This window comes from Cyprinodon tularosa, unplaced genomic scaffold, assembly GCF_016077235.1.
Source record: "Cyprinodon tularosa strain WSP-4 unplaced genomic scaffold, ASM1607723v1 ctg30, whole genome shotgun sequence".
Lineage (NCBI taxonomy): Eukaryota > Metazoa > Chordata > Actinopteri > Cyprinodontiformes > Cyprinodontidae > Cyprinodon > Cyprinodon tularosa.
This window is the reverse complement of record NW_024039008.1, coordinates 3,777,985-3,803,869: the sequence shown is the minus strand read 5'-3', so window position 1 is coordinate 3,803,869 and position 25,885 is coordinate 3,777,985. Positions and strand designations below refer to the sequence as shown.

Below are 25,885 nucleotides of genomic sequence, written 5' to 3'. Positions count from 1 at the left end.
AACAAATTAAGGCATCAACTTTTTTTTCTCCCAATTATAGATTTTAATTTGTATTTTAAAGCGTTTTACTTCTGTTGGTGAGGCACTGGAAAAAAATTTAAATCTAAATAAGTTATTTTTTCTTAAAATAAGTGCATTTGTTCTTGGATTGAGGAGATAAAAGAGACATTTTGCCAATAGAACATGATCATTTACATTTAAAATAAGAAATTACAATTACATTGTCTTATTTCAGGTGCACATTATTTAATTATCTTATTTAAAAAAAAAAAAGTAAAATACTCATTCCATTGGCAAACTATCTAATTTACCAACTCAAATTAAGGGTAAAGACACTTAATTTAGGATGTTTTTATTTATTTATAGATGGGTTTTTTTTTCTAGTGTGATAAGCCTACCTGCATTTGATGCAACAAGCCCATATCATAATACTGCCACCACAACCAGGAGGAGTGAAATCATCATGCTAACGTTAAGTGAGTTTGCTTTTTTAAAACATAACAGCTTCTCTGTTATGATATTGTTTTGTTTTGCTCACACAAAAATAAATAAGTAGTATAATTAGGAAAGCATAACCAAACATATTCTTCCTGCATCAAGAAATATCAAATGATTAGTTTTACAATTATCTTTAGAAAACAAATCAAAATAGTGTTTGGTAATAGAGTATATTTAAATTTCATTGTAAAAAAAAAAAACGTTCCACTCCAAAATATAAAAATAATTGAAATATATAGCACAACTGTTGTCTATGCTGTTTGTGACCCAGTCTCTTGTTTTCAGGTTTGTGTTTAGAAAGAGCAGTGATGGCATGGCTCCAAATGCTTTACTACTTTGGGTTTGAGCATTAAAGAGTCCAGCTGCTTCAGATTGCTCAGAAATATTACTCCATTGAAGAAGCTTACATGCCACAGATACACAACGTGACTTATTCTATTATGTTTGTTTCATTTATGTAAAAAATGTCATTTCTGCCTTACTAAAACAAAAGTCTTTCAATCCACCATTGGAACTCTCCTCAGATTAGAAAACAATATTCCTCGAAAGAGAATTCTCAGGAGTAGGATGCAGAAAAAAACAAAAATATTTTAAGTCAAGTTTCCATAAATGCAGCACTTTGCAGTTCCAATACAGTATAAGGATGTTTAATCTGTGCAGCATGAAGTACTTTTCAATTAACTTTCTAGATGAGAAACAGCAGCATCCACACAGTGGGAGGAAATGCATTACCAGATGTGCATGATTTAGGAGGTTTTTTTTAAGAGCCATATGTAGGATGATGTCACAAATAATGGGAACGACGTAAGTTTGATGAGAATAAACATGCTGTCTCAAACATTTTGCATTATGTATATTTTCTGTACCAGAGTGCATGCGTTTCTCTTCTTGTGCTTAATTTTCTCAACCGCTGGAAGTACCGGTGTTGGTGCCTAATAGTTTAATTGTATCTCACTTCAATGCTGCTGGTTTTGAATGTATGATCCTAAAAAGGTTTGGCTCTTTATCGTCGTTGCAAGACGAATCCTGCAATAGAAGGATCAAGCATGACAGAGCAGGGACAGCAGGATGATGTAGTGATGAAGGTTACAAGGTAAAGAGGAGGGCCACAGAGGGATTTACTCTAACTCACATGCTGCGCTCGATCATTCGCTTCTTTTGTGTGGTGGACAATGAGGGCCTGAGGTGTGGGGCTTAAAAAGGATAGGCATACTGTTTAACAGCCAGCAACTCTGGAGCGAGACTGGCCAAACTGAAGGTAAAACCTGGAATCACACACAGACTGTAATTCTGATACATCTAGTAGAATGTTGATCGATTTAGATGCTTAAAGAGCTAAATGAGTGGAGATGAAGGACTACAAAGACAGAATGGTTGGTGTTTAATGTTTTTTTATTTTGTAGAATTAATTAGAATGATTCATTCAGGTGCACATGCCCACTGTAGGCATGATCGAAGTATTTTGATTACTTTAAAGCTGTGCTGTAATATGGAGGGGGTGTAAAAATATGTTTATTTTTTTCTGGATTTGTTGCGGAGCTGACAGTTCAGTTGTTCTGAACTGGAAATTTAGTTTGTTGTGCACAGAGGGGAATTAGAGAACAATGGGCCTGAACTGCCTGACAGGCAGGCCTATTGTCAAAAAACACCATGCTGAGAGGAATGACTTTGGTTTGTACATCAAGTGGGTTTGCTTTGAAATGCATGGGAAAAATCTAGTGCTTTAATTTAATCAATAAACGTGTACTCTTTTTAATATTCCTGTAAAGCATGTAAATATCTACATGCTTGTAAAATAGAACTTAATGAAACCTACTGTAGCTAGGGGAAGTTGATCAACAGACAAGACCCAGCAAACAGACATTAATAGATGCCTGACAGAAAAAGAATCGTAAAAGCAAACATCATTGATTGTCTTCTTTCTTCTCTGTCCTCTCTGATCCAAGCAGCTCCTGGATATTTAGGGTGACCCTGAGCTTCAAGGAGTATCAACAATGCTGTATACTTTAGCTGGAGGTGGCACCCTGTGCGGCGTGGCCGCCCTGGTGCTTCTCATCGTTTCTACGGCAACAGATTTCTGGATGCACTACCGCTATTCAGGTAGCTCAGCCAATCAAGGGCTTTGGAGGTTCTGCATCAACCACAAATGCCATGCTCACACAATGACTGTAGGTATGTACCTTAAATAAGCTTCCCAGAGGTTTGATTTAAACTGGTTTCAGGTCAAGATTTTTACAGAAGCTATAAATAAAAGGGGATAACTTTATTTCTTAGGCTAGAACATTTTTTTATTTATTTTTTATTCAGTGTGATTTTTGTTTTTTTCAGCCTTCTGGGATGCTACCAGGGCTTTCATGCTTCTGGCAGTGCTGAGCTGTTTTGCTGGCATTGTGCTGGGCCTTAGCGCCTTCACCAATGGAACCAAGAACAGAAGGGTCCGGACAGGAGGCATCGCTCTCGTTCTCTCAGGTACCAATCTGACCTTAACGGCTGCAAAAGTCATTACTGCAAAAACAAAGAGAAAGGCAGCTTAGAACCATTTTTTTTTTTCACATGTGCCATGAACAAAGTAAAAAGACAAGAACATTTGAATGCAATTTAAAAATCAAATCCTTGAAATAAATTAAAGCAACTGAAATATCAATAAGAAGATAGGAAGTTTCCTCACTCCTTATGCTTTCTCTAAACTAATGTATTTGTTGTCCCTTGTTCAAGGTTTTCTTGCTCTGCTGGCTTTGGCTGTTTACACAGGAGTGACCGTCACTTTCTTTGGGAAACGCTTTCTGGACTGGCGTTTTTCCTGGTCCTACATCATAGGCTGGGTGGCTGCCATTTTGGCTTTTGCAGCAGGTTTTTGTTCTTTATATAGTTTTTGACTCAATAATGTGTGCTATTATGGGTATTTCTTTATTTTGAATTTGTGCTTCCTTGTGCAGAACTGCTTTACCTCATATTCCTAAAAATCCTAGTTTTGGAAAAACCCAACAGACATATGGATTTCTGTCTAACAAAAAAAAAGACTTATTTTTAAGGATCAAAGTATCTGATGTACACATTTGCAATGAGTAAACAGAAAAAACGAGTCATCAAGATACCTAACCTTATTTAATAAGCTTAATGATGGATACCATTTTTTTCTTTTTTGTAAGCATATCTCCATGTCTTGTAGGTGTGTTTCAGCTCTGTGCCTATCGGCAGACCTCTGCTGCGCTCCCTCCTCCAAATAACCCGGAGAGCTGAACAGGAAAAGCACACAGATGGTCCTCCAGACTGTTGGAATGAAGATCATTGCTGCTTTCGCTTCCTAGGAGTGCAATAAAAAGATGAAAAAAACTGTTGTCTGTTCACTGCAACTATACATTGTTGAAATGCATAAAGAAGCTCAACATGCAAGAAATCTGACTACACTGCAAAAAATTGAAATCTAAATAAGTAATTTGTTCCTAAACTAAGTACATTTGTTTTTGAATTGAGGAGGTGAGACACTTTGCCAATGGAACAAGACAATTTACATTTAAAATAAGAAAAAGCAACTGCATTGTCTTATTTCACGTGCATTTTATCTAATTATTTTATTTTAAGAGTAAAAATACTCATTCCCTTGGCAAATCATCCCATTTACCTGCTAAAATTAAGGTAAAATACACTTGATTTAAGGAATTTTTACTTATTTCTAGATTGTTTTTGCAGTGTATTTTTCCAGATATAAATGCAGCATTGATCATTAGTTTCTTTCTGCAAAAGGAGTTAGTCTGTGGTGTTAAAAACTAAATGAACAGAAACCAAAGGCACCAGGAAAAGTATGATCTGCCATAGGTGTCATGTGGTGAAGCAAGGAGAGTCTGGTCAAAGCTGATGGAAAGATGGACATATTAAAAATACTAGATAACGCCCCCTCCAAAACAAAAAATAAAAATAGTAGAGGCTGCAAAATATTTGAAGACTGGATAGATGTCCTAAACAGTTTCAATGGAAGGTGATGTTAGAGGGGCTCAGTTAACAGTCTTCTGAAAAGTATGCACTTTATTCTGATTTAATTATTTTAAGCCTTATTTCTAGGGTTATTAATCCTTTTCATCCAAGTTCTTAACATAACGTCTTTGAGATAGTTAAAAATCTATTAAAAATAGATAAATTACACTCACATCATAGTGAAAACTAAAATATAGGCAATAATTGATTTTATTTCCACGTTACAAATCTGTTTTGTTTGCGTCAGTTTATTATTCTGCTCTAGATCAGAACTGACTTAGAATTTTTACCACGGTTGAGGAAGTGGTTTCCAATTCTTTTCATTCTTTCTATCCCTGAAGTTTAGGAACAATGTTAAAACTAATTCAATAATAAAGGCAAACACACCAAATTTTAATTTCAAATTTTTTTTATTTTTAACAGTAGAAAGCAATCTCACGGAGACTACTTTAAATTACACAATGCAAATAAATATATTTATACAGCGAGAGCCAACGTATAATTAAAGTATTAACATTTGGTACAAAACTATTTACAATGCTCTGAATAGTGCAAAAAAAAAAAAGATCACACAAAATTGCCCTTCAGAGTCTTGAAATGGATCTTTTGGGGACAACGGTTGCATGTGCTGCCCCCTGGTGGGGAATACAATAACCGACAGTACTGTAAATGGCATGGCAGAACAAAGTATGCTAAACATTATGAAAAGGACTCGCATTGTTGAAGATAGAGCAAAAGTTGACACACTTGCTACTTCTCAGACAGAGCGTCTAAAATAATGCTCATGTTATAAAATGTAGTATTGGTATAACTGGTTAAGTTAAAAATGGTGAAAGGAAAGGGAAAAGAAATCAAGCATTCTGAGATAAAAGTAGATTTATCAGTTAAAATCAAGTGAAATTAAGGTCCCTGCATGGACTCTAAAGGAATAACTAAACAGGTGAAAACTTAGAAACCCATCATGAGCACAACATGGTGAAATGACAAAGTGTAGCAACTGAAACCTTGGCAGGAAGTAGCCCGCCAACCCTGAGTTAAATCAACTTTTAAAAATAAGGGCTTAGCACCATCAAACACCACAGAATCTGCTACGCCATCTCTTCAGTCAAACCAAAGTGTTTGGGGTTGTGACAGGCACAATGCATGGTTTGATTTTTTTTTATTTTTTTATTAAAGTGCGCTTGCTTAATAGTTGAGCTGTTACTCTCGCTCAAGTTTATTTTGTTGGATTGCCTCTTCCCCACAAACAAAAGGTTCATTTAAAAACTGCACAACATAAGTTACATTTTTCCATGCATATTAGTTTCTTTTTGCAGAGTGAAATTTCTTTTAGGGACCACTTTTTTTGCATTTGAAAACCTGGACCTTTAAGCACTATTCATTAATCCTCCCGCTGACGCATCTACACAATCAGTACAGTGTCGATAACTGCAGACACAAACATTAAAAAATACATTATTGGTAATTGGTCCTGAACAAGCATGTCGCTCAACAACAAAATGCTATTTTTGCAAGAAGACGCTACAACAAACAGACACCTGAAGCAGACAGACTTGACTCTACTTTTAGACCAAAATCTATGCCTTTGGGACAACTTTCACTTGTCCTGTTGTGCTCAGTATTTGTGCGTTGATCCAGTAGAGTCTTAAAGGAAAATAACATCTGAGCATTGATCATTAAACATCTTTAAATCATGCCAAACAACAGGAAAGTTAGATTTGAATCAGAGAGAAAGGATAGGGCCATCAAGAAATGAAGCCTTGTTGGGCTGAGATTTTATAAATCAACATTTCAACTCACAGCCACTAAAGAGCGCTTTAAGGTACCCCAAACTTGCTGAATGTAGAGACGAAGACAGGACTGAATGGTCAGCTTCGAGATGAAAGCTTAAAGAGATGGAAAAAAAATCTCTCTGTGCACTCATGCATAAGATGTGCACTTTGTGCATCTTTGGCTATGCATAGAACTACGTCTCCAGTGTTGACGTGCAGTAATAAGCACTACAGCAGGCTAATGCTGATCAGTATAGCCCTATTCAGATTGCATGCTTTAGAACAGGACAATGAGCGACATCAGTTCACAGATGGTGAGAAAGTTCTGGTAGCAAAGTGCCAGTTGACTTGGCTAGTGTGGCACTTCACTGAGTTGGAGCCGTTTTGGCTTTGGTTTGAACAACTGGCACACTGCAACCAGGCAACATGAGTTTTTTTTTTTTTTTGGCTTGGCTCTGGGGTTTCAAAGCTGCAACATATCAGATTATTTACTGTACTCCAAGAAATCAGATCTCTCCAAGGTTAGCACAGGGTTGCTACTCTTTCTCCTCATAACAGTGCAGGCCATTTTCAGAGCACAATAATGGTTGCCTTCCAGCTGTGAAGAGTAGGAATGATCTTCCAATCACAGGTCCGCACATCTCTCCTCCCTTCGCTGAGGGTTATGTGTTTTTGTTATACCTATCAAGAGAAAGAAACATTTGATCATTGTATATAAATGACAGTTTTCAACAAAACATTTAAATTAGACAGAATGATAGTGAAACAAAACTTGTTTCTTTGTCAGAACTTTATGATATATTTTCTACCTTCTTTCTACAGCCTGCTTGTTTAATCCCAACTTACATTTACAGTTTTGTGCAACATGAATATATGAGGTCTAGAGACTAACGATGAGGACATTGATAAGAACCCAAGTAGAGTTTCTATTAATTAAAAAAGAAATTTAAAAAAACAAACAAAAAAAAATACCAAAAGACAAACCAAAAGTTACAAAACAATCCACTGGAATTTGTTTCCAAGTTTAAAGATATTTTGCTTCGCATCCAGGAAGCTTTTTTAATTCAAAATGTCAGAAAAAGCGTTGAGTTTGAGGTTCCTGGATGCAAAGCGAAACATCTCCAAACTTGGAAACAAACTCTATTGTTTGTTTGTTTTTTTACTTTTTTTAGAATGACTATGACCTGGATGACTGAGAATCTGCACCACCAAAAAACAAAAGCCAACCAGAACTGTCCACTAGGTGGCACTGCTACATGAAATATCAAAGTACCTATTAGAACTTTTGGTTGTTACATTTCTGTTTCATTACCATTAATCTGGATCTAAATAACCTCTCAGATTTAACTAAAAAGACATCCTACCCGCTCTGTAAGCTGAACTCTGGCAGCGCACCCAGGGATGTAAGCTGTTCCTCAAGGGCCACGATACGGAGACCGATGTAACCTGAAGACAGCAGCAGCAGTACCACCCTGCAACACAGACATGCAGGAATCAGACCACTGTTTACAGCCTTTGTTCCAGCTGCTACACGACACCAAACTAGCATAAAAAAAAAACAAATTCTTTTCAGGGAAAAAGTACCGACCTATGCGATCACAGAGATTATATGGCTTTGACATGTATAACAGAATTTGACAGAATTGTCTGCTTTTTTTTTTTTATCATGCGCGATCTGCTTTACAAGTTCATGAAAAGCCTCATGCTTTCCCTTTTGCACTGACTTCAGCGCCAGCAGACAGAGATTAGCAAACAGGGAGATGAAGACTGGTATTAAAGGAGTTAGGAAGGAGGGAGACAAAATACTAGAAGGAAGGTGCCACTTACAAAATCAAGTAAATAAAAAGAAGAGTGTTGAGTGAGGTGAACTCTCTCTGAACCAGCAGAGACTTGGCTTTTTCAGTCACGTTAGATATCCACCATCCACCTACAGGGAGAGTAAACAGCAGAAATATTACGGCCCATTCACTTTTCCAGGTAAGATTTTACCCAAGCTTTGCACAGTTTGTTTTTGTGCAAATTCATGACCGCTTGTGTATGTGAACATTACCTGACTCTGAGAGCTCCTCTGAAGACGAGCTGTCACTTTGCTGCAGACTGCTGGAACCTGAAGCGTTTCCATTAGGCACTGCTTCTACTGGAAAGGGAGATAAGAGAAAGAATAAATGTTAATGGACTAATAGACTTCGAAATTTGGATGTCTTTTTTTAAATAAACAGAAGATTTGAATGCATTTAATTCTCCATACTGTTGTGATCTTCGTTGAATAAACATTCCTACCTCTGTGAGCCCTCTGCCGAGGCGGATTCTGCAAAGATGAAGTTTCAGAACCGTCCAAGCTGTCATCCAAACTGGACTGGCTGGAGTTCTGCACAGGGAAAGAATCCCATCTTTAGAAACAAGAATTCTCAGCCTAGAGTTCTCAATTTAAATGTAATAATATAAGGAAATGTACATGCAAAACATTTCTCATATTTAAAAAAGCAGGTTTAAGTTTTCTCACCACTAGTTTGCTTTTATCAAAGCTGTTTTCACCTGAGGAGAAAATAGGGCTGCTGTTTGTGCTCCCCTCCTGTAAGAGAAAACCAAGAAAGGACATAATATTATTTCCCCCCTTCTTCTGTATACTTTGAGTGTTTTTTTTTTTATTTTAACAGCAAAAAAGACACTGTTGTAATTTATAACACCTCACTTTTAGAAAACCCTTTCCTGTCATTTAAACTTTGTACATGAAAAAGTCCAAATCATTGCAACATTTTCACAATAGTTAAGTTTTTTTTCCCTTTTTGCACAATTTGACGGTAATGTCATTTGTCTTTCAAAATCTACCCAACAGCTGTTTCATGTTTTAAACGGAAGCAGTTCTTGGTTCTTTGATCCATTTTGAAGTTTGACCAGAACCACTCACCTCTATCTGAGGACAGACGGAGCGAAGCAGCTGGTAACAGGATTCTCTGTTCCTCAGCGACACAAAGAGGTACTAAACAATAAGAAAAACACAAAAGAGCGACGGATTATTGGCTGTTGGCTTGGTGGTAAACTCAAATATTGAAACACACCCTGTTGACTTGACTTCTAAAGCAAGGTTAATGTTGCTAGACAACACCTTATTTGATCAGAGCACGATAGAGACTCAATTTCCTCCATGAATGTTGCTAATGGAAGCGCTTTAGATGTTAGACTGACCTTCTCTCCTTCTGTGGTGCGAAGGGACAGGGCATTAGGCACCAGCAGAGCTGTGTTCTGTTTCTTCACTGTGTGGATAGAGGAAACTGGAATGACAACCTGCAAAGTAAAAAAAAAAAACAACAGTTAAGACGTCAGTCAAATCAAACATGGATTGTACCAGAATGACGGGTTAGATAGACGCCTACCCTGGTGTCCTTTAGCAGAACTGAGGAATAGAAACAGGCGTTGGTGTCGGTGATGTAAAGCCGACCATGATAGGGCACTTCCCTCTGCAGGGCACATATGTACGCTGGGGAAAATGTAATGAAGAGCTTTTTAGTTTTACAGTCCACCAGGTTTCATTTAATGCTGCTTTTCACCATTTTCCCTTTACTTACCATGTATCAAGTCTTCATTGTCAGGAATGTCCGGGAACAACTTGTGGAATGTCTTATTGTGCTTGGTGAAACTCTGAAAATGAGAAAAATAAAACAATAAAATGTTTTCCTGAAGCCTATAAATAAATTATTCTTTCAGGGAGCAGGTCTGTGCTGACTTACACTTTGTGTGCCGCTGCTCTCTGTTCTCTCAAAGCCTTTGCTGTCAACATCAAATGTTTCTGACCTGGAGAGGCGGGAAGAGAAAAAAAAAACACTTAGAGGTGATTTTGCAGTAAAATGTTGAGACAGAGAAAAAAAACTATTTTTCAGGTCATGGTGGGTAGCAAAGTAGTGCAAAATTCATTCTCATTAAGGCTTCCTTGTTTAAAAGTACAGCAGGCAAACCATGAGCAGCCGGTCGGTTTTGCTGATGGCAAAACAAGACTAAGAGCTATTAATCTACTTGTCAAGCACAGATACTTGCGTCCAGATCATGTTTTACAGTTTTGATATTATAAAAATCTTTGTGTAAATACCATAACAGTTCTACTAAAAGTTTTCCTGCCATGCTTGTAGTTTTGTAGAGCTGTAACCAAGAAAGGCAAGCAGACGCGTTTGACAGGATTTAATTTAGCTTCATAAGAAAAGCTTGTTGTAATAGTTATTAAAAATAAACTAAAAATATTTTTACAGCAAAGAAGCAAAGTTTTACTTTTCACCAAAGGGCCACAGGCTCAACAATTGCCTCCACTTTGACGTCATCTTTACATCCAAATCATACCCTGAATCTATTTCAGACATGTGAATCATGTGAGCAGACAGACTCCTTTAAACGGCTGTGCACTTATGTCTGCGTCATGACTGAACAGTAGCTGAGAGTCAGCTCATGTCTTGTGATGCATGCAGCAAATGGCAGAAAATATCTACAGCAACTGCCAATCCAAACTTCTTAAGCTAGAAATTTGAAATATAATATCGGCTGTCAAAAAGGATCTTGAGTTTTACAATTATATTGAAGTCTAAAAGAAGCAATTAAACATTCTAAACTTTGAAAGCGCATTTCTTCCTGTACAAATAAATGTGCGTGAATGAGTTTTTCCAATAAAGTACGTAAAGTTTCTGGACGAGTCCTACCTGAGAGCTATCTGTCTGGTGAGGGTCTTGTGCTGCTGCTGCAGCTCAAGCTGAGCAGCCTCCAAACTCAAGGCTTTCCTCGCCTCTGTCTTCTTGACGGCGGAGTTGCTCTGACTGCTCCTGCTTTTCTTGGTTTTTGCAGGCAGCCCGCCGCTCTCCACTGGGTAGCTGCTGGATATCAGAGGTAAATAAAAACAGAGATTATTACATGTTCTATATGATCCAACAGAAATAAAAAGAGTTCTCTCCAGGTGAGTTAATGTTAAGTCAGGCATGTCCCAGCATGACAACCTCCTGTTCTTCCACCCTGAGATGTAGAAGTCAAGTTGGAGCATGAGTTGATGAAGCTTGCTAATATCTGAATAAAAAACACCACCCGTTGCCTTTTTAACAATATTTTCTAAACTCCCTGATCTTATTTTGCTACAAAGTCGTTCAACAAAGTTTGTAAAAAAAATCATCCAACTCATTTTGAAACAGAGACAACTGATGTTTGACAGACAACATAATTATCTTTATGATGCGATGGAAATAGTCATCCTCTTTCCGAAGCATTTTATGGACACATTGCGTAAGCGCTCAAACGGCTCTACTGGCAGCTTTCCAAGCTGCTTTGTGTCAGATAAAAAATATAAGGTAGGGAAAAAAAGAGCTATTAGAGCAATTCTGGCGGATATAGAAAAGTCAATACATTTTTAAGGCCATGGCGTGTCCTTGACCGGGAACAGACCAGGCACATATACAGAACGAACACGGCTGAATAATATGTCTGATTCCATGAAAATGGCTTTAAGCAGGGATGCAAGTGAAACTTTAGAAAACATCGGGGTTAACTTAGAACTAAAATAAAAGCTTTATGAGAAACTTAAATTTAAAGTCCACCAAAAAATATAAACTAATTTGAACAAAGGGAGCTTACCTGCTAACTTTCAATCGCTTTGATGAACGGAAACTCATATACCTACTAACAGTAGGCATTTCCTGTTCTCAGACTGTTAAATAAAAAAACAAACTCTCTCAATAACTATCTGAGCTTTACTCCTTTATTTGACCAAAAAAGAATTTTAACTACAAGACTAAAGAATTTAAGCCACCAAAGTGATGACCCAACTGTTCCTCTTCTTCTCCGTCATGTCCTGATAGAAGAACCTACAGCTGCGTTGTAGTAATTCAAAGGAAGCCACTTTGTGTTGAGAGTGGTGTGACACTCCGTAGCTGGCTGACGTCAAACCAAGACACTCCCCCCAAAGCTAAAGAAACGTGAAAAAGACCAGCCAATAAACAAACCCCTAAGAGCCGTTTCCCCTCCCTCTCTTACACAAGGACACACACAGAATGCAAAGGAGGCGTTGAAATGTACGAGAGGTCGGAGGCCAAACCCTCCAATACATTTCCTATATCAAATAAAGTGTGGGGAGGGACCTCTTAATCAATTACTCTGACCCCTCAAATCTAAAAACGGGTGAATTGTTGATATTTTACAGCTATGGTCAAATAGAAGAAGGGATTTGGTTAAATTTAAAAAAATACTTAAATATTTTCTTTTCTTTCCCCCACAGTAGCAGTGAGGAGGAACTTTGGAACAAAGTGACAGGACTACCGTGGGATAGTGGTGAAACTGGTTTTACAGCTCTAACATTGAAAATATGTTTCAAAGGAGGAAGAATAATCGTGTTAGACGACTTTTAACAAAGCTCTTTCCAGTAATTGGCTTTTGACAAACAATTAAAATAACTTCAAAGTGCATTATAGATGTTTATCATTGTGAATGGAGAGTAAAATAACTTGGTTCTATATCTTGTTCCTCAGCAAAGCCACTTTATGCAACCCTTCCCCCTTTCCCTAAATTCTTTGGGTGAGTAAGCAGCTGTGAGTGATGCTTCAACACCAAAAAAAGAACAGTTTCATAATGATCAGTGCTCAGCTGTTAGCTTGGTGTATGTAAATAAATATTTTCAGCTGAGGTATGTCTACCAAATAGACAAGCACAGACTGCTCAGACACATTCTGATTAATTATTTTTTTTTCTTATCAGGACTAAACGTTATTTCCTGATAGAAGTAAATGATGTCCCAGACTCCAAGATGTTCTTGCGCTGTCAGCTAACATGTTACACAAGCTGGAGATAGTCGATAACAGCGTGTTTCATCACTTTAGCGTTAAGTTCTAAAACTTTCTGAATTAAAACAAAACTGGTAAAAGAAGAATGTAGGTTAAGCAGATTATGATCATGCATCAGTCCATCTGCTGCTTTCTAGGTTTTATAAAGAGAGAGTGGACTAGCTCCTTTGTAAAGCTCTTGAAGTCTATAGAAATCCATTCAAGCAACCAGATTTTACATCAAGATTAACCAATCAGCATTTTCCTGCTTGTGTTTTTCTTGTCTGACCTGTTCATTCGGATTTTGACTCTTAAATCATTTTCAGATTGCATCTGTAAATCCAAAAGAAATTTTATTAAGTATTAAAAGTGATTTATGTTGGTTGATGTGGTAAAAGCATGGAAATAGTGGCAGGTTTTAAAATAATTGAGTTTAACATACAGCTAAACAAAGTAATTCCCCAGAACTTTCATTATTTAATCCACAGCAGGGGCGTCTCTAGGTTTAAGAGATAAGGGTGGCTCAGCCCCCAGCAGATAATGCGCGCGCGTAGCGTGCGCCGAATTTTTTCAGTGCACCTGCTAAGGTGTTGTCTAAGACAAGCGTGTAACTTTGTGTTGAAAGTTGGTGGGGACGGCTCATAAGGAAAGGGAGCTACCTGCGCGACGCCTTTTTTTTTTTGTTGGAAAGGATAAAGCCAAAAAAATGCGAATAACATTTATCAATTTAATGCTTATAGTTGAAAACATAACTGTTACAATATTCACTTATATATTTTGTGCAAAAAATATCACATAAATCTAAACAGACAGTACAAATCAAAGAAATCAAATAAATATATCAATTTTGTAGAACATTTATTGATGGTCAATTTTGGGTCACTTTTTAAAATTAATTTACTTTTAAACCAGGACTCGGACAAGATCTTATGGGACCTTAAGCAGAATATGATTAAGCAACTCCGTCTTTCTGTCAAGAACATCCACCAGCAGGGGTATCCAGGGGGGGATTTACCATTAGGCAATACTAGGCAGTTGCCCAGGGCCCCAAGTTCTGGGGGCCCCATAAAACTCTGTTTCCATGTATGGTTAATACAACTAATCCTTATTTGTGCACATTAAACATGTTTTTGATAAAAATCCTTTGGCTAAAATGCCATCAGAACGCTGATAAATAGAGAGGAAAAAGGGACAAGAAGAGAGGGACAAAACCTAGAACAAATAATGGATGTCTATTCTATTAACATTTCTCTATCTGTAGAATGGGTCTGTTTTATGGGTTTTCTTCTCAGGGGGCCCCCTGCCTGTCTTTGCCTAGGGCCCCAAATTTCCTAAATCCGCCCCTGAGGGTATCAATACTGATTTGATAGAATCTGGGAGAGCGGACTATGTTCAACCATCCATTTTCTTTAACCTTATCCCTCAGTGGGATCAGGAGGTGCTGGTGCATATCTCTAGCCACGTTCTGGGTGAGAGGTGGGATCACCCTGGACAGGTCACCAGTCTGTCGCAGTATGTTCAACCAGCTTAAAAGTAATCTGTAATCAGATTTATTATTTGCACTTTTACTAAGTGAACTTTCTAACTCCCTTAAATCTGAAATTCCAATGCCAAAATTGTTGAAATCTTTTATCTTTGGACCCCCTGCAGAGTGACGTCACACCTGCAGGATCCTATCCTTACCTTCCTGCTAGATTGCAAAAAGCAGCTTGCTCATGAGTTGTCAACTTAACACGCTAAATCTTAAATGTACGTGTACATATAAAAGAAAAAGGGGCGCAGTGCTTGCTACTGAATGGCAACACTATCAAAGTCAGGAAAAAGTTTTAAGTGAAGCCGGGATTAAAACAGTAGCTACAAGAAGCTTCAAATAAAAGGTGTTCTTCATGTTCAACCTAAACACCAACTCCGATAGACCATCAGTAGAGCAGGTGTTTAAATTAATCAATCACTGCTGCGAAAGCTTATAGCAGTGAAAGCTAATATACCACAGCCATCACTTCATAAACACAAAATAAACAACCCTCTAAAAACGGAAAACTGTAATGGACTGAAAGTCCTGTTTTTTATGTGGGAAATTATTTGCGTGTGTTTTAGTATAATTCTGATATATTGGCGCTGCTGTCTGTTTCTATGGCAACGATACTGAATGTAGTGTAGCTTAGAGACCTGCATGGGTCGAGTTTTACCAACCCGCACCCGCCCGAACCCCTTAGGATGACTACCGAACCCGACCCGTCACCCGCGGATATCTTCAATTCAAATGTTATGGGGAGAGGTTGGAGGGGGGTGATGGGGAGAAAGCGAGAGGCAACAGATTCTTTTTTCTGAGTTTTTTTGTCGGGGTTTGTGGACGGTGAGCAGCGGGGAGAACTTTTTTTTATTTTCTTTCTGAGGAGCGGCATGAATGGGGTTTTAATCAGATATACACAGCACCGAAAGCAAAATACGTGTACAAAATATTGGTGGGGACATGTCCACACCAGTCCTTAAGGAAGTTACGCCTATGATTGTTCAGATTAACTTGTCTTCTTTATGGCTTTTATTCGGTGCTTTACTGCATTTGTTTTGGGAAAATATGAGGAAAAAATAATACAGAAAAAAAAAATATATTTTTTAAAATCGCAAAATAATTATAGGGTGGCTAATGCCAAAGAAAGGGTGGCTGAAGCCACCCTTAAATAGGTCTAACGACGCTTATGATCCACAGATCAACAGTCAGAGCAAATCAGGGTTAAAAATGGTCTGATTCTGATAACTGACTGATTCATAGAATATGTGTAGTTTCAAAAATGGCTTTACATCGACCATGTGTGGATGTGATTTTAATTTCAAAGAATAGAACTCAACAGCAAAGGTTTAAATCTACGGACTCAGACTAATGTGGGACTGATTCTTGATAAAGATACTGGCAGCATCAGATGAGAATTAACAACCACTTCCTGTAACCCTTAACTTCACAGTGCGTTTCATGTCAGCGGCATTCATGAAAGAAGATTAACATTCTCTCCGGCACAGTCATACAAACCTCATAGATGTCAATGTTGAACGCTTTTCTTAAAGTAAGAGAAAAGTCACATATGCAACGCCCCATGTCACCTGAAGCACTTAATTATCACTTTGTAAATAGAAAGCAAGAGGAGGCCGAGGGGGGTCGGGTACGTTTCATGCTGGGAAATTGGCCTTTGACTCTAAAGTGCAAAACCACAGAGCATTGGTTAAAAAAAACAACCACCCCCGCCGCCAAGAAAGAAACACTTTTCTTACTAGCTTAATCACCACCTGAAAAATCAAAAACATTCCAAACAACTGATAACATATCTGGTGAAAGCTTAAGATCACAAGAAAGGAATATACCAAAAGTACTGTTTATCCTGTCACGTTCGGAGATAGATCACCAAAAGAACACATTAGTAGCCATTTTTTATCTGCATATGTTCTGGTAACTTATTCACAAAACAGGACAGTTTCGGAAAACAAAACGTATCTTATCTTGTGGCTTAAGTAGAAAAATAAAAAAAGTTAAATGAAAGTTAAAAGGAAATGGATCCTTGTGTTCTCAACAGCAAAATTACAACATTTATGTCCCTAGATTTCAAAACCATACATACATCTCTTCTTATTCTTACAATAAGTGAGTAAGATAATATTACATAAAAGGATCTGACTTACATTTTTACATCCCTGGGACATTTAGATCCATCCAAAGCTCTTTGTTCACTTAGCAAATTCTTCATTTTCTCTATGCTGAAATATGTCTCCCTTTCCTTCCGTGATCTTACAAACTCTGCTGCCTCGTTTGCCATCGAGCAGCTAAATGGCAGTATCTTAGAACCTTTGCACTTATATCCTCAATATCTATCTCCAAGGAGGTTAAAGGTCTGGTTTATTGCAACATTTGAAAACAACTCCAACATAATTATAACAATAACCCCTAGACCAGAAACATACAGCAAGATAACACTTTTAACGGAAAGGAAACAATTGTGTCCCAAAGCCAAAAATACTCTCCCAGCTTAGGTCTTTGTTAAACTGTGTTGCCGTGGAAACAGTAAGTAAGAGCAAGTAAGTGGAAATGTGGGGTTTGAAATAAATGTTAAAGGGCTGTTTGCATGCTGGAATACCAAACTAAACTATTCAATACCCTATTCTCATTTGTAACCTGATGGGGACCCTAAAAGCAACAGGGAAGATACGCATAACAATAGCTAGCTTAGTCCCTATTCAATTAAGGAATAGGCCCATGGGGCACAACTTGAACCTATGGAAAGCCTAAAAGCTTGACAAAACAATTACAAAAAAAATAAAAAATAACCAAAAAAAGTAAAACGTTAACAGCCATATCAAGGAAATGCAATAAAGTGCATCATTTCATTTTTTAAGGATTAGCTTCTATTCACAGGTTTGTCATATGACGCCTCTATAAAATGTCTCAAGATAGTTTACTGGTCTTTGTCACGTCACTCCACTTAGGTCATCATATATCACTTACTCAACTCTCCCGTTTCAACCCTAACTGCCACGTTTCCAGTGCAAACATGCGACTATCGAGATGATGATCGCTGTGGTTCAGTCGGGTCAGAAATAGATTTGAGGACCATAAAAACATCACAAACACGCTTCTGACCATCCTCATAAGGCTTTTTAAAAGGATGCAACCCTTTGTTCTGGATACAAAGACTGCAATAGTAATGTGAGGTTACACGCCATCTACTGAAATGACTGCAAAAAGATCATGTTTTATCTTTTAATCACATGATATAAAGTGTTCAATAGATAACACATTGTGCAGTCTTCCAATTTGAAAGATACTCAAATGGAAACAACTGTTAACTTAGGGAAAAGTTGTGATAAGCAGTCAATGGCAGACACCAGGTCATGCTTATGTTTAATGATAGCATGTACTGCTTAACAGTCTCACTTTATTTGGATTTAGTTTTTACATATGCATAGATATACGCATATATATATATATATATATATATATATATATATATATATATATTAGGGCTGGGCGATAATTCAATAACGATATATATCGATCGATAGACGTGTGGCGCAATAGAAAAAAAGAGGGTCGATAAAATTTCCATAAAAAAGAAACGCAGTTGTCCTTCCTTCTCATTGTAGCCTAGCATGTAGGTTATGCTAGTCACTGCTTCCTCCCAACCAATCACAATCGCGGACCCAGGCACGCCGTCACAAAGCGCCGCCCTCTCAAACCACAACACAGAGCACATGAAGATGCAGCAAGGAGAGGCGGAGGAAATTGTTTCAAAGAAGGGTTTTTGTAGTTCGCCAGTTTGGAAGTATTTCGGTTATGGCAAGTCGGACAAAAAACAAACCACAGTCATCTGTAAAATTTGTAGGGAACCGGTGAAAATGAGTTCTGATAACACAACCAACTTTTTTTTTTTTTTTATCATCTCAGCCGCTCACCTCCGAGGAATCTTCGGGAATTTCGGGAAAATATATATATATTTTCAGTTCTGGGCAGTTTCCCACGTAGTTCTAACAATTAAGAGAAAAATGCTGAGGGGCCAGAAACTTCAAAGTAATAGCTTTATTTATTGGATTTATTTGTTATATTCATTTTGGTCACTTTTCTGGTCACTTTAGTTTATTCTTTGTCAGTATTTAATAACATAACTCAGGTCTCTTAAGTTATTTTTCTTTAAAACAATTCTGTTATTGTTAAAAAAGTTGGTTAAATAAAGATTTAATTCAAGGTCTGTGTTTGTGTTCTTTATTAAAATTAAATCATTTAGCAATATTATAAAAAGTCCAGGCAGAGCTGCACATAAAATATAGTTTAAAATCTTTTCAATATCGATATCGATCAATATGCATTTTTTTTTATCGATAAGCTTTTTTTCTATATCGCCCAGCCCTAATATAAATATATATATATATATATATATATATATATATATATATACATACATACACACACAGAAGAGCTATATGTGTAAACATTTTATCTCTTTTTATTCTTATTTTTTGTCTTTATTATATTGTGTAGTTGGATGTGTGTATATATCATATAAAACTGTAACTGAAGCGTGTAACAAAAGTAATTACCCTCTGGGATTATTAAAGTATTTTGTGATTCTGATTCTTTATTCAGATAGTATAGAAAAGTTTTACCAATTAAATCGCTATTTGTAAGAAGGGGCAATGGCCTACCTATTTGTTAAAAGAGGGTTTTTATAACAGTACCAGATTCTATTGGTCTTCTGAATAAAGTGCAGACTGATTTCTACAGCTCAGCAAACTTAAAACCATAGGAAGGACTCCCTGAGAAATGGAGATCTGTTGCTTTAATTTTCTGGCCCTGTAGCAGAGACAGATGACCCCAGTGGTCCGCCCACAGACACCAGCCTCGTCAGCTGGTCTGCCACGCTAGCCCCCTAAAAAAACAAAACTGTTTCCGAGCCAATGTCCCATGACTGATACAGCTGCTGCAACAACGTGAACCTCAGGTTCACATGTGGGGCTCAAATGCATTCTTCAAACCACATGAAATGTCTGAAAACGAAAACACAACCAGGAGGTGTGACAGCACCATCTTGTGGACAGCCAAGGATCATTTTTTAACTTATTTCCCCATCACCCACTGAGAATATGTTTAAAAAATTATGCTTAGATTGTAATTACTTCCCTGTCACCTTTGGGACGAGTGTGAAAGATATGTTAATTTGGTAAACTTAACATTTGGCCTACTTCCTGGAAAAAGAACCGATTCATCAAAACAAACAAAAAGGAAATGCTACTGAAATATTCTGCTTCTCACTGAAAGAGATCATATAGATTAAATATAAATGAGCTACTGAAGAGTACGCATTAAAGGCAGGGCTTTCTTCACAAAATAACATTTTGAGGCAGCTTGCCAGCACAAAACAGGAAAAAAAAGAAAAAACCCAAAACAAAACTTTGCTTGTTTCCCCAAGTGTAATAGGAGAATGTTTCTTTGTATAGTTGCTGAACAAGTGTAGTTATGCGTTTTAGAGTAGGAAGTAACACAGCCTTTTGGCTGGAACACATCCCTCCACTTCGTCAATGAAAAAAAGGGCACAGAAACAGAAAGAGGCTTTCTTTAGGGCCACTGTACTGCCAGCATAAAGCCACTTACATATAGATGGGTAAAAAAAATTATGAAGGCTGAAAAACCTAAACGCTAATGTTCAAATAAAAACGTTTCATTTCCACCATTAACGTCTGCAATAGAAGAAATCAGTTTAACACATTAAGTGTCATAAGTCTCATAAAGTAAAGCAACAAAAAAGAACACAACCATTTTCTTGGCTGTTTTACAACGGCAATGAGGTAGTTAGTCATTAGGAGAAGTCAGAGAAGATACCCACAACTCCAACCATGTGTGGTTAGGCACAACTTGTTATTAAGTGATAAACAGTCCTACAAATGTGGTATTTATCCATGGAAATAGGTTTAACCGGAGTTCCTGGCATACGTATGATTAAGACCCATGGAGCATTCGTAGCCCACAGCAGCGCCGACGCTGTGGGCCCTGGGAGCATCTTTCTTGGAGCCTGCAAAGCCGCCACACCCAGTCTATTCCAGAATCCTGCAATTGCATGCACTGCAGCTGTGCCAGCTCCACTTCCCTACAACCAGGGTAATTCATAATGCTGCGACAGTGTGCTGTGCAAGCCTGTATATAAAGCATCTTATAGCCATCTGCAGAATTAGAGCTTCCTTTGTATTTGCTTCCAGCAAGTACAGTTTCTATTAAAAAAACATAATTAAACAAAAGGTAGAGTGCATACAATGGTTTAAGTTCCTTATTTCACTATAGCCCATATATGGGCCAGGCATGCATGTTTTGCTCAAACTGATTATCACCCAACATACCACACTGCAGAGGCAGAGCATGACTGATAAACCAGCCGGCCGATTCTGATTGGAAGGGGCTCTCAGACACCTTCAAATGGCTATCTATGGCTAGAAGCGTCAAAGGAACAACTCATATTACACAGCGGAAACTGACAGGAGATACAGAGAGCATTTATATAACCTTGTGTTGACCACCTGTGCTGGACTCATGGAAACTAATAATAGATTTTCTACGAAAATACAAACTGTACTATGTGATATTTGACAACTGTTGCCCTGGGTGGGTGTGTGTGTGTGTGGGGGGGTGTTGTATCTAGTATGTATGTTTAGGAAGATGCATAGTTAATGTATGGTTAGGTAGATGCTGTAAAAAAAAATCATAATCAACCATGATGGATGAAAAAATATATGATGTTATGGCAGCCCATGCATGGGAGCATCGACTAAATATAATATTATTAACGACCAAATCTAGAACAGCTATTTTTATTTATTTATTTTTCAGGTTTATTCCACTGGCAATGTTACTTGTTTAAACTGACGGGATTACACATACTCATGTGGATTAAAATAGATCAACACAACAGTGAAGCTAATCTGGGTCAGGCACTGAGATGAGTTATAGTGAGATGTCATGGAAATGGGAAGCCAATAAATGGTGATCACTCGTGAAACTAACTGCTGAGGGAAAAAAAAAATAGGTTGGGTGCTTTTGTCATAAATTAAGAGATTGATTACAGGTTGGTGGTATAACTGGAGATAAAGAAAGTAGAGACGTGGTATTGATCCAAAAAAACAAAAAACAAAACAAAACACGATAGAAAAAATTAATATACAACAATTTAGGAGATGTTACTTGATGATGCAGGACAAATTATGTGATGTCAATTTAAATGCCACATCCTCAACCAGAAAGATTGCTAGCATGCTAGCAGTTTGTGCCAGTTAAGACCGGTCTCCTTTCGTACAAAAATCTTACTTCATAGGCTCCAATAGAACAATACACCCAATAAAATAGAATGGAAAGATAAGCTAGCTCTTTAGACAAAGCTTTTTCTCGTCTAATAAACGTTGAACATCCTCAGCCACCAGCTGGGATGACGTTAACCCGGCAAATAGCGGATGAGCTAGCCACGTTCATTCTGCTCACCTCTCCTTCATGAAGTGTTTCAGTCTGACAATGGCCTTCTCGTCAATCTTCCTGAGGAAGGTTTTCAGCCTTTCTCTTTTGTTTTCAAGCATTCTTCCCTCAGCCAGTGGTGGTGGTCGGTCGGTTCGCGTAGAAACCCCTCTCCACGCCAAACTCCACCGTTGTTGTTTGGTTTCTGCTTTTTTTTCTTAACTTCCCACCTCCTCTTCCCCTCACTTCATCCACGGCTGATTAGGATAATGATCTTAAATCGGACCAACTCAAAGAACCAATCAGAAGCGGGGAAACCAAGGGAAAAAAAAGTCATGTCAGTCGAGCCATCCAATCAGAATGAAGAGGCTGGCTCCTTACAGACCGCCCATGTCCTTATTTGGTAATGCTGGGTTGTCTTAGCTTAACTGTTTTGGGTTTTACAAATAAAAATAACGGCACCTGATAATATGGCTATGGTTATTGCTTTATCCACAAATTTTGAAGAAATCCTCATAGCCTAATATGTGGTACACTCTAAATAAAGTGGGTTTGTTATGTTCAATGTATTTTATTAATATTTTTAATAATTATATAATCGTTTTGCTGCTGTAACACCAGAATTTCCCCATTGTGGGACAATAAAGGGATATTCTATTCTATTCTATTTTATTCTATTCTATTCTATCACGAAATATCATAAAAACAACTGAGAGCTAACCACTCTTGGGCAGGGCACTGCAAATTGTACTTATCTCAATACATATACAAGAAAATATTTAGATTTAATATAACATATAATTTATTCTGCTGTTGATTATAATTATGATTGAATCTAAATGTCTTTTCCCCTACTGTGCAAATGTTTTACAGGTTTGTTTTCTTTTCTATTAATTTTTTTTTTTTTTTTTCAATTTTAAGGTGCAATAAACTTTTAATTTTTTTGACACCCAGTGCAATAACTATATATAAATATCCATATATATAAATACCCATGCAAACACCCTGTGCAAAGCCCTGTATAATGATCCTACTATAAAAATAAAAAAAGGCTGTGATATGTGGATGCACTGTATATGCTGTATATATCTCATGCACCTTTTCTTCCTTTGGCACCTTCTTCTTCTTTGACCATTTGAGCTGATCTAATGAGTAATATCCCATTGTGAGATCAATAAAGTCAGTCAATTAATCAATCAATCAATCTATATTCTTTTTTGTGTTTCATATTTTTGGGATAAATTATAAAATATATTATTATTATAAATGTTAACTTAAAAACAGGGGCTGCAACCTAATTTCTCTGAAGGATTATTAAAGTATTCTTTTTCAAAATGAAATAAAAGGGAAAAGGGCAATAGCTATTCCTTACAGGATGGTGTATTGACATATTGTGTTATTAAGAAGTCAGATGAGTTTTAGTCATAGTGTGCATGTTTTGTCAGTTACACTGTCAATGTGTAACAGGTTGTAAGAGATGGGTGTTGACTTTTCACCTAAATTACAGTTAAAGCATGCTGACACAATAACTAATAAAAAGAATCTCGTGAGAGTTATATGCCGACCCTGAACCTTAACCTCTGTGTCCAAGGTGCGACAATTGATTTTATTGAAAAGGAAAACAACAGAATGCGAAGCTTGAGCGTTTAGTACCACATAAACGTAATCCCTCCTTTGAAGTTTGTCGTGTTGCTTTCACAACCTTAAACATAAAATTAAATGATTTGTTGTGAACGGTTAAAACAAAGAAGTGTATTATAGAAAATAAAAGCACCCCTGGTTTACGAGGTTACAAGGTTTATGTGAAATAGTTTAGAGAAGCCAGACAGTGCTTTGCTCCTAAACCATTTGCTCTCAGTAAGGTTTAAATAAATAAATAATGGTTTTGAAAGTACAAGAAAATGCACATAATACTTTTTTTTTTTACATTTTTGATAAAGTAATTGCATTCATTATTCACCATACAGTAAAATTTCTTTTTTTTAACTGTTTTTCCTCTCATTAGGTTGGAAGCTACATCTTTTTTATAGTTGTAAACCATTTCCCACTAATATTGACATCTCATTAAAAATGTTTGAATCAAATCTTTGCAAAAGTTTTGTTTTTATTCTAAGAAATGAAACAAGGAGCACAATTTTAGCTTGTAAGAAAATAAATTTGGAAGTATAGTTTTGATCATATTTGAAGGATTTGAAGACTAAATCTGAAAGGAAAAAAATAATTCTACATTATGTCAGATAGTTGGAAGTTACTTGAGGACCCAAATGTAGAGATGAGAAGGCACAGGTGAGTTTTGCTGATTTAGTTAAGGTTCCAGAGGCAACAGAGGAAAATATCAAGGAAAAAAATAAGAAACCAAAAACCAGGAGATGCGAAACAACACATAGGGATCAAGCAATGAAGCAACAAGAAACCAACAAAAAGGAACTGCAGAGGCGGTGTTTACAGTATATGGGGAACAGAAGAGTAGGCTAATGAGCTGATATGGAGCAGGTGTGGATAGAAGCAACTAGAAGGGAGCGAGGGGAAAGGAAACTGGCATAAGGGGGCAACAAAGAATAACAAGAAAACACAATACTGCCAGAAAAGAACTACAAAGACACAAAATTACAGAGAAAGTAAAAATAAACCTAACAAAGGGTAGAACCCTGACACTTTACGGTTTTCATACCATCTCACATCAAAGCATGTTCATGTGATAGAATAGCTTAATCAATTTGCAGACCGAAATCCATTTGGGAATACTGAAAACTGACATGTACTTAACCTTACCATCCAGTCTGACGGATCTTAAATATTTTGCAGAGTGGACAAAAAAAACCTAACATTTAAAATTCTCCCCAAACAGCTGTCCTCTGTTACCGTTGACTTTGCTAAACATGGATTCAGTGGGCTGAGTACAAATATGACAAAAAGTTTTGTTTTTATAAAAAATTGTGATTCTTGTAGTTTTCTTTCTACTTTATGCTTATGCACTAATCATAAACTGTAGCACAGGATTATGGAGTACATCCTGCAAGTAGAGGGTTGCTGGTTCAAAAACCAGCTCTGTTGCAGTTGTGTCTTTAAGCAAGACATTTTACCACATTGCCTACTGATGGTTGTCAGAGAGCCAATCGGAGCCTGTGCAAGGTAGTTTTCTTTTTGTTAGTGTTGTGGGGTGCTCTGGTCACAATGTAGCTAACCCCAAAGAATATGTGCATTAATGAGTAAATGTCTGACTGTTCCTTTAAAAAACCTGGTCACCCTAGACTGTAGTGTAGAGTTCTTTGGAGTCCCCTGACTTGAAAAAGTGCTAAGCTTTTTCGCATTTACATGTGAAAAGATTCATACCTCAGATTGCAAGCCTCAAACACTTATTTAAACAAAACTTTATTAGAGTCGCCAATTTCAACAAACTTGCATAAATATGAAACAATCATTAAATAGAGCTTTAAGAGCCAAAAAGATATTAGCAATTAAAGCTTTTTTTAGCTTCCACACAGGCATCTTAGGCACTACCAGGAACAGAAGAGGCAGTGTGTGGCTTCATGACACAGCAAACAAACCACCCTCACACAGTCTGGTCCACACCACTCAGATGACAAGTTTTCATGCTGCCCCACAGACACATCACAAGGAACAGACAGAAAGGAAAATCCCACTTTAAGGATATGTGTAAAAGGGTGGCATGTACTCAGCATGCGTCAAAACTGTTTTTTCTGTGTTTATATGTCAGCATGATGGATAGATTATTAATTTGACAAAACAAATCGCCACCCTTGGATATAAGACACAAAGACCAACTCTCCTTGTGTGTCAGTTTGCGATTTGAATGATTATATTTTGTGAGGTGAACCTTATACGTTAGTCATTTAGAGAGCAGGTTTTGTAAAATGGCTCCAATT

The 25,885-nt window shown here is 37.3% G+C and overlaps 2 protein-coding genes across 10 annotated transcripts; one reads left to right on the top strand and one right to left on the bottom strand.

Moving 5' to 3' along the window:
- Positions 1 to 1,638: 1,638 nt before the first annotated feature.
- Positions 1,639 to 3,835, top strand: lim2.2 (lens intrinsic membrane protein 2.2). Of its 2 annotated transcripts, none has more exons than XM_038291749.1 (5): positions 1,639 to 1,756; positions 2,448 to 2,670; positions 2,827 to 2,967; positions 3,214 to 3,348; positions 3,668 to 3,835. In XM_038291749.1, the coding sequence occupies exons 2-5, from the start codon at positions 2,493 to 2,495 to the stop codon at positions 3,736 to 3,738; spliced, it is 525 nt and encodes a 174-aa protein (XP_038147677.1). In that variant the 5' UTR covers positions 1,639 to 1,756; positions 2,448 to 2,492; the 3' UTR covers positions 3,739 to 3,835. The 2 variants fall into 2 exon arrangements, with proteins under 2 accessions (XP_038147677.1, XP_038147678.1); XM_038291750.1 differs by having other exon boundaries at positions 1,675 to 1,756; positions 2,445 to 2,670.
- Positions 3,836 to 5,577: 1,742 nt separating this feature from the next.
- On the bottom strand, positions 5,578 to 22,260 carry si:zfos-943e10.1 (GRAM domain-containing protein 2B). Of its 8 annotated transcripts, none has more exons than XM_038291699.1 (13): positions 22,029 to 22,260; positions 10,925 to 11,095; positions 9,971 to 10,034; positions 9,809 to 9,881; positions 9,617 to 9,720; positions 9,429 to 9,527; positions 9,151 to 9,222; positions 8,746 to 8,814; positions 8,523 to 8,610; positions 8,293 to 8,376; positions 8,070 to 8,169; positions 7,607 to 7,714; positions 5,578 to 6,923 (listed from the first exon to the last, which is right to left on the bottom strand). In XM_038291699.1, the coding sequence occupies exons 1-13, from the start codon at positions 22,118 to 22,120 to the stop codon at positions 6,905 to 6,907; spliced, it is 1,143 nt and encodes a 380-aa protein (XP_038147627.1). In that variant the 5' UTR covers positions 22,121 to 22,260; the 3' UTR covers positions 5,578 to 6,904. The 8 variants fall into 8 exon arrangements, with proteins under 8 accessions (XP_038147627.1, XP_038147626.1, XP_038147625.1 ...); XM_038291698.1 differs by having other exon boundaries at positions 8,293 to 8,379; positions 10,925 to 11,092; XM_038291697.1 differs by having other exon boundaries at positions 8,293 to 8,379; positions 22,029 to 22,259.
- Between the last annotated feature and the right edge of the window lie 3,625 nt (positions 22,261 to 25,885).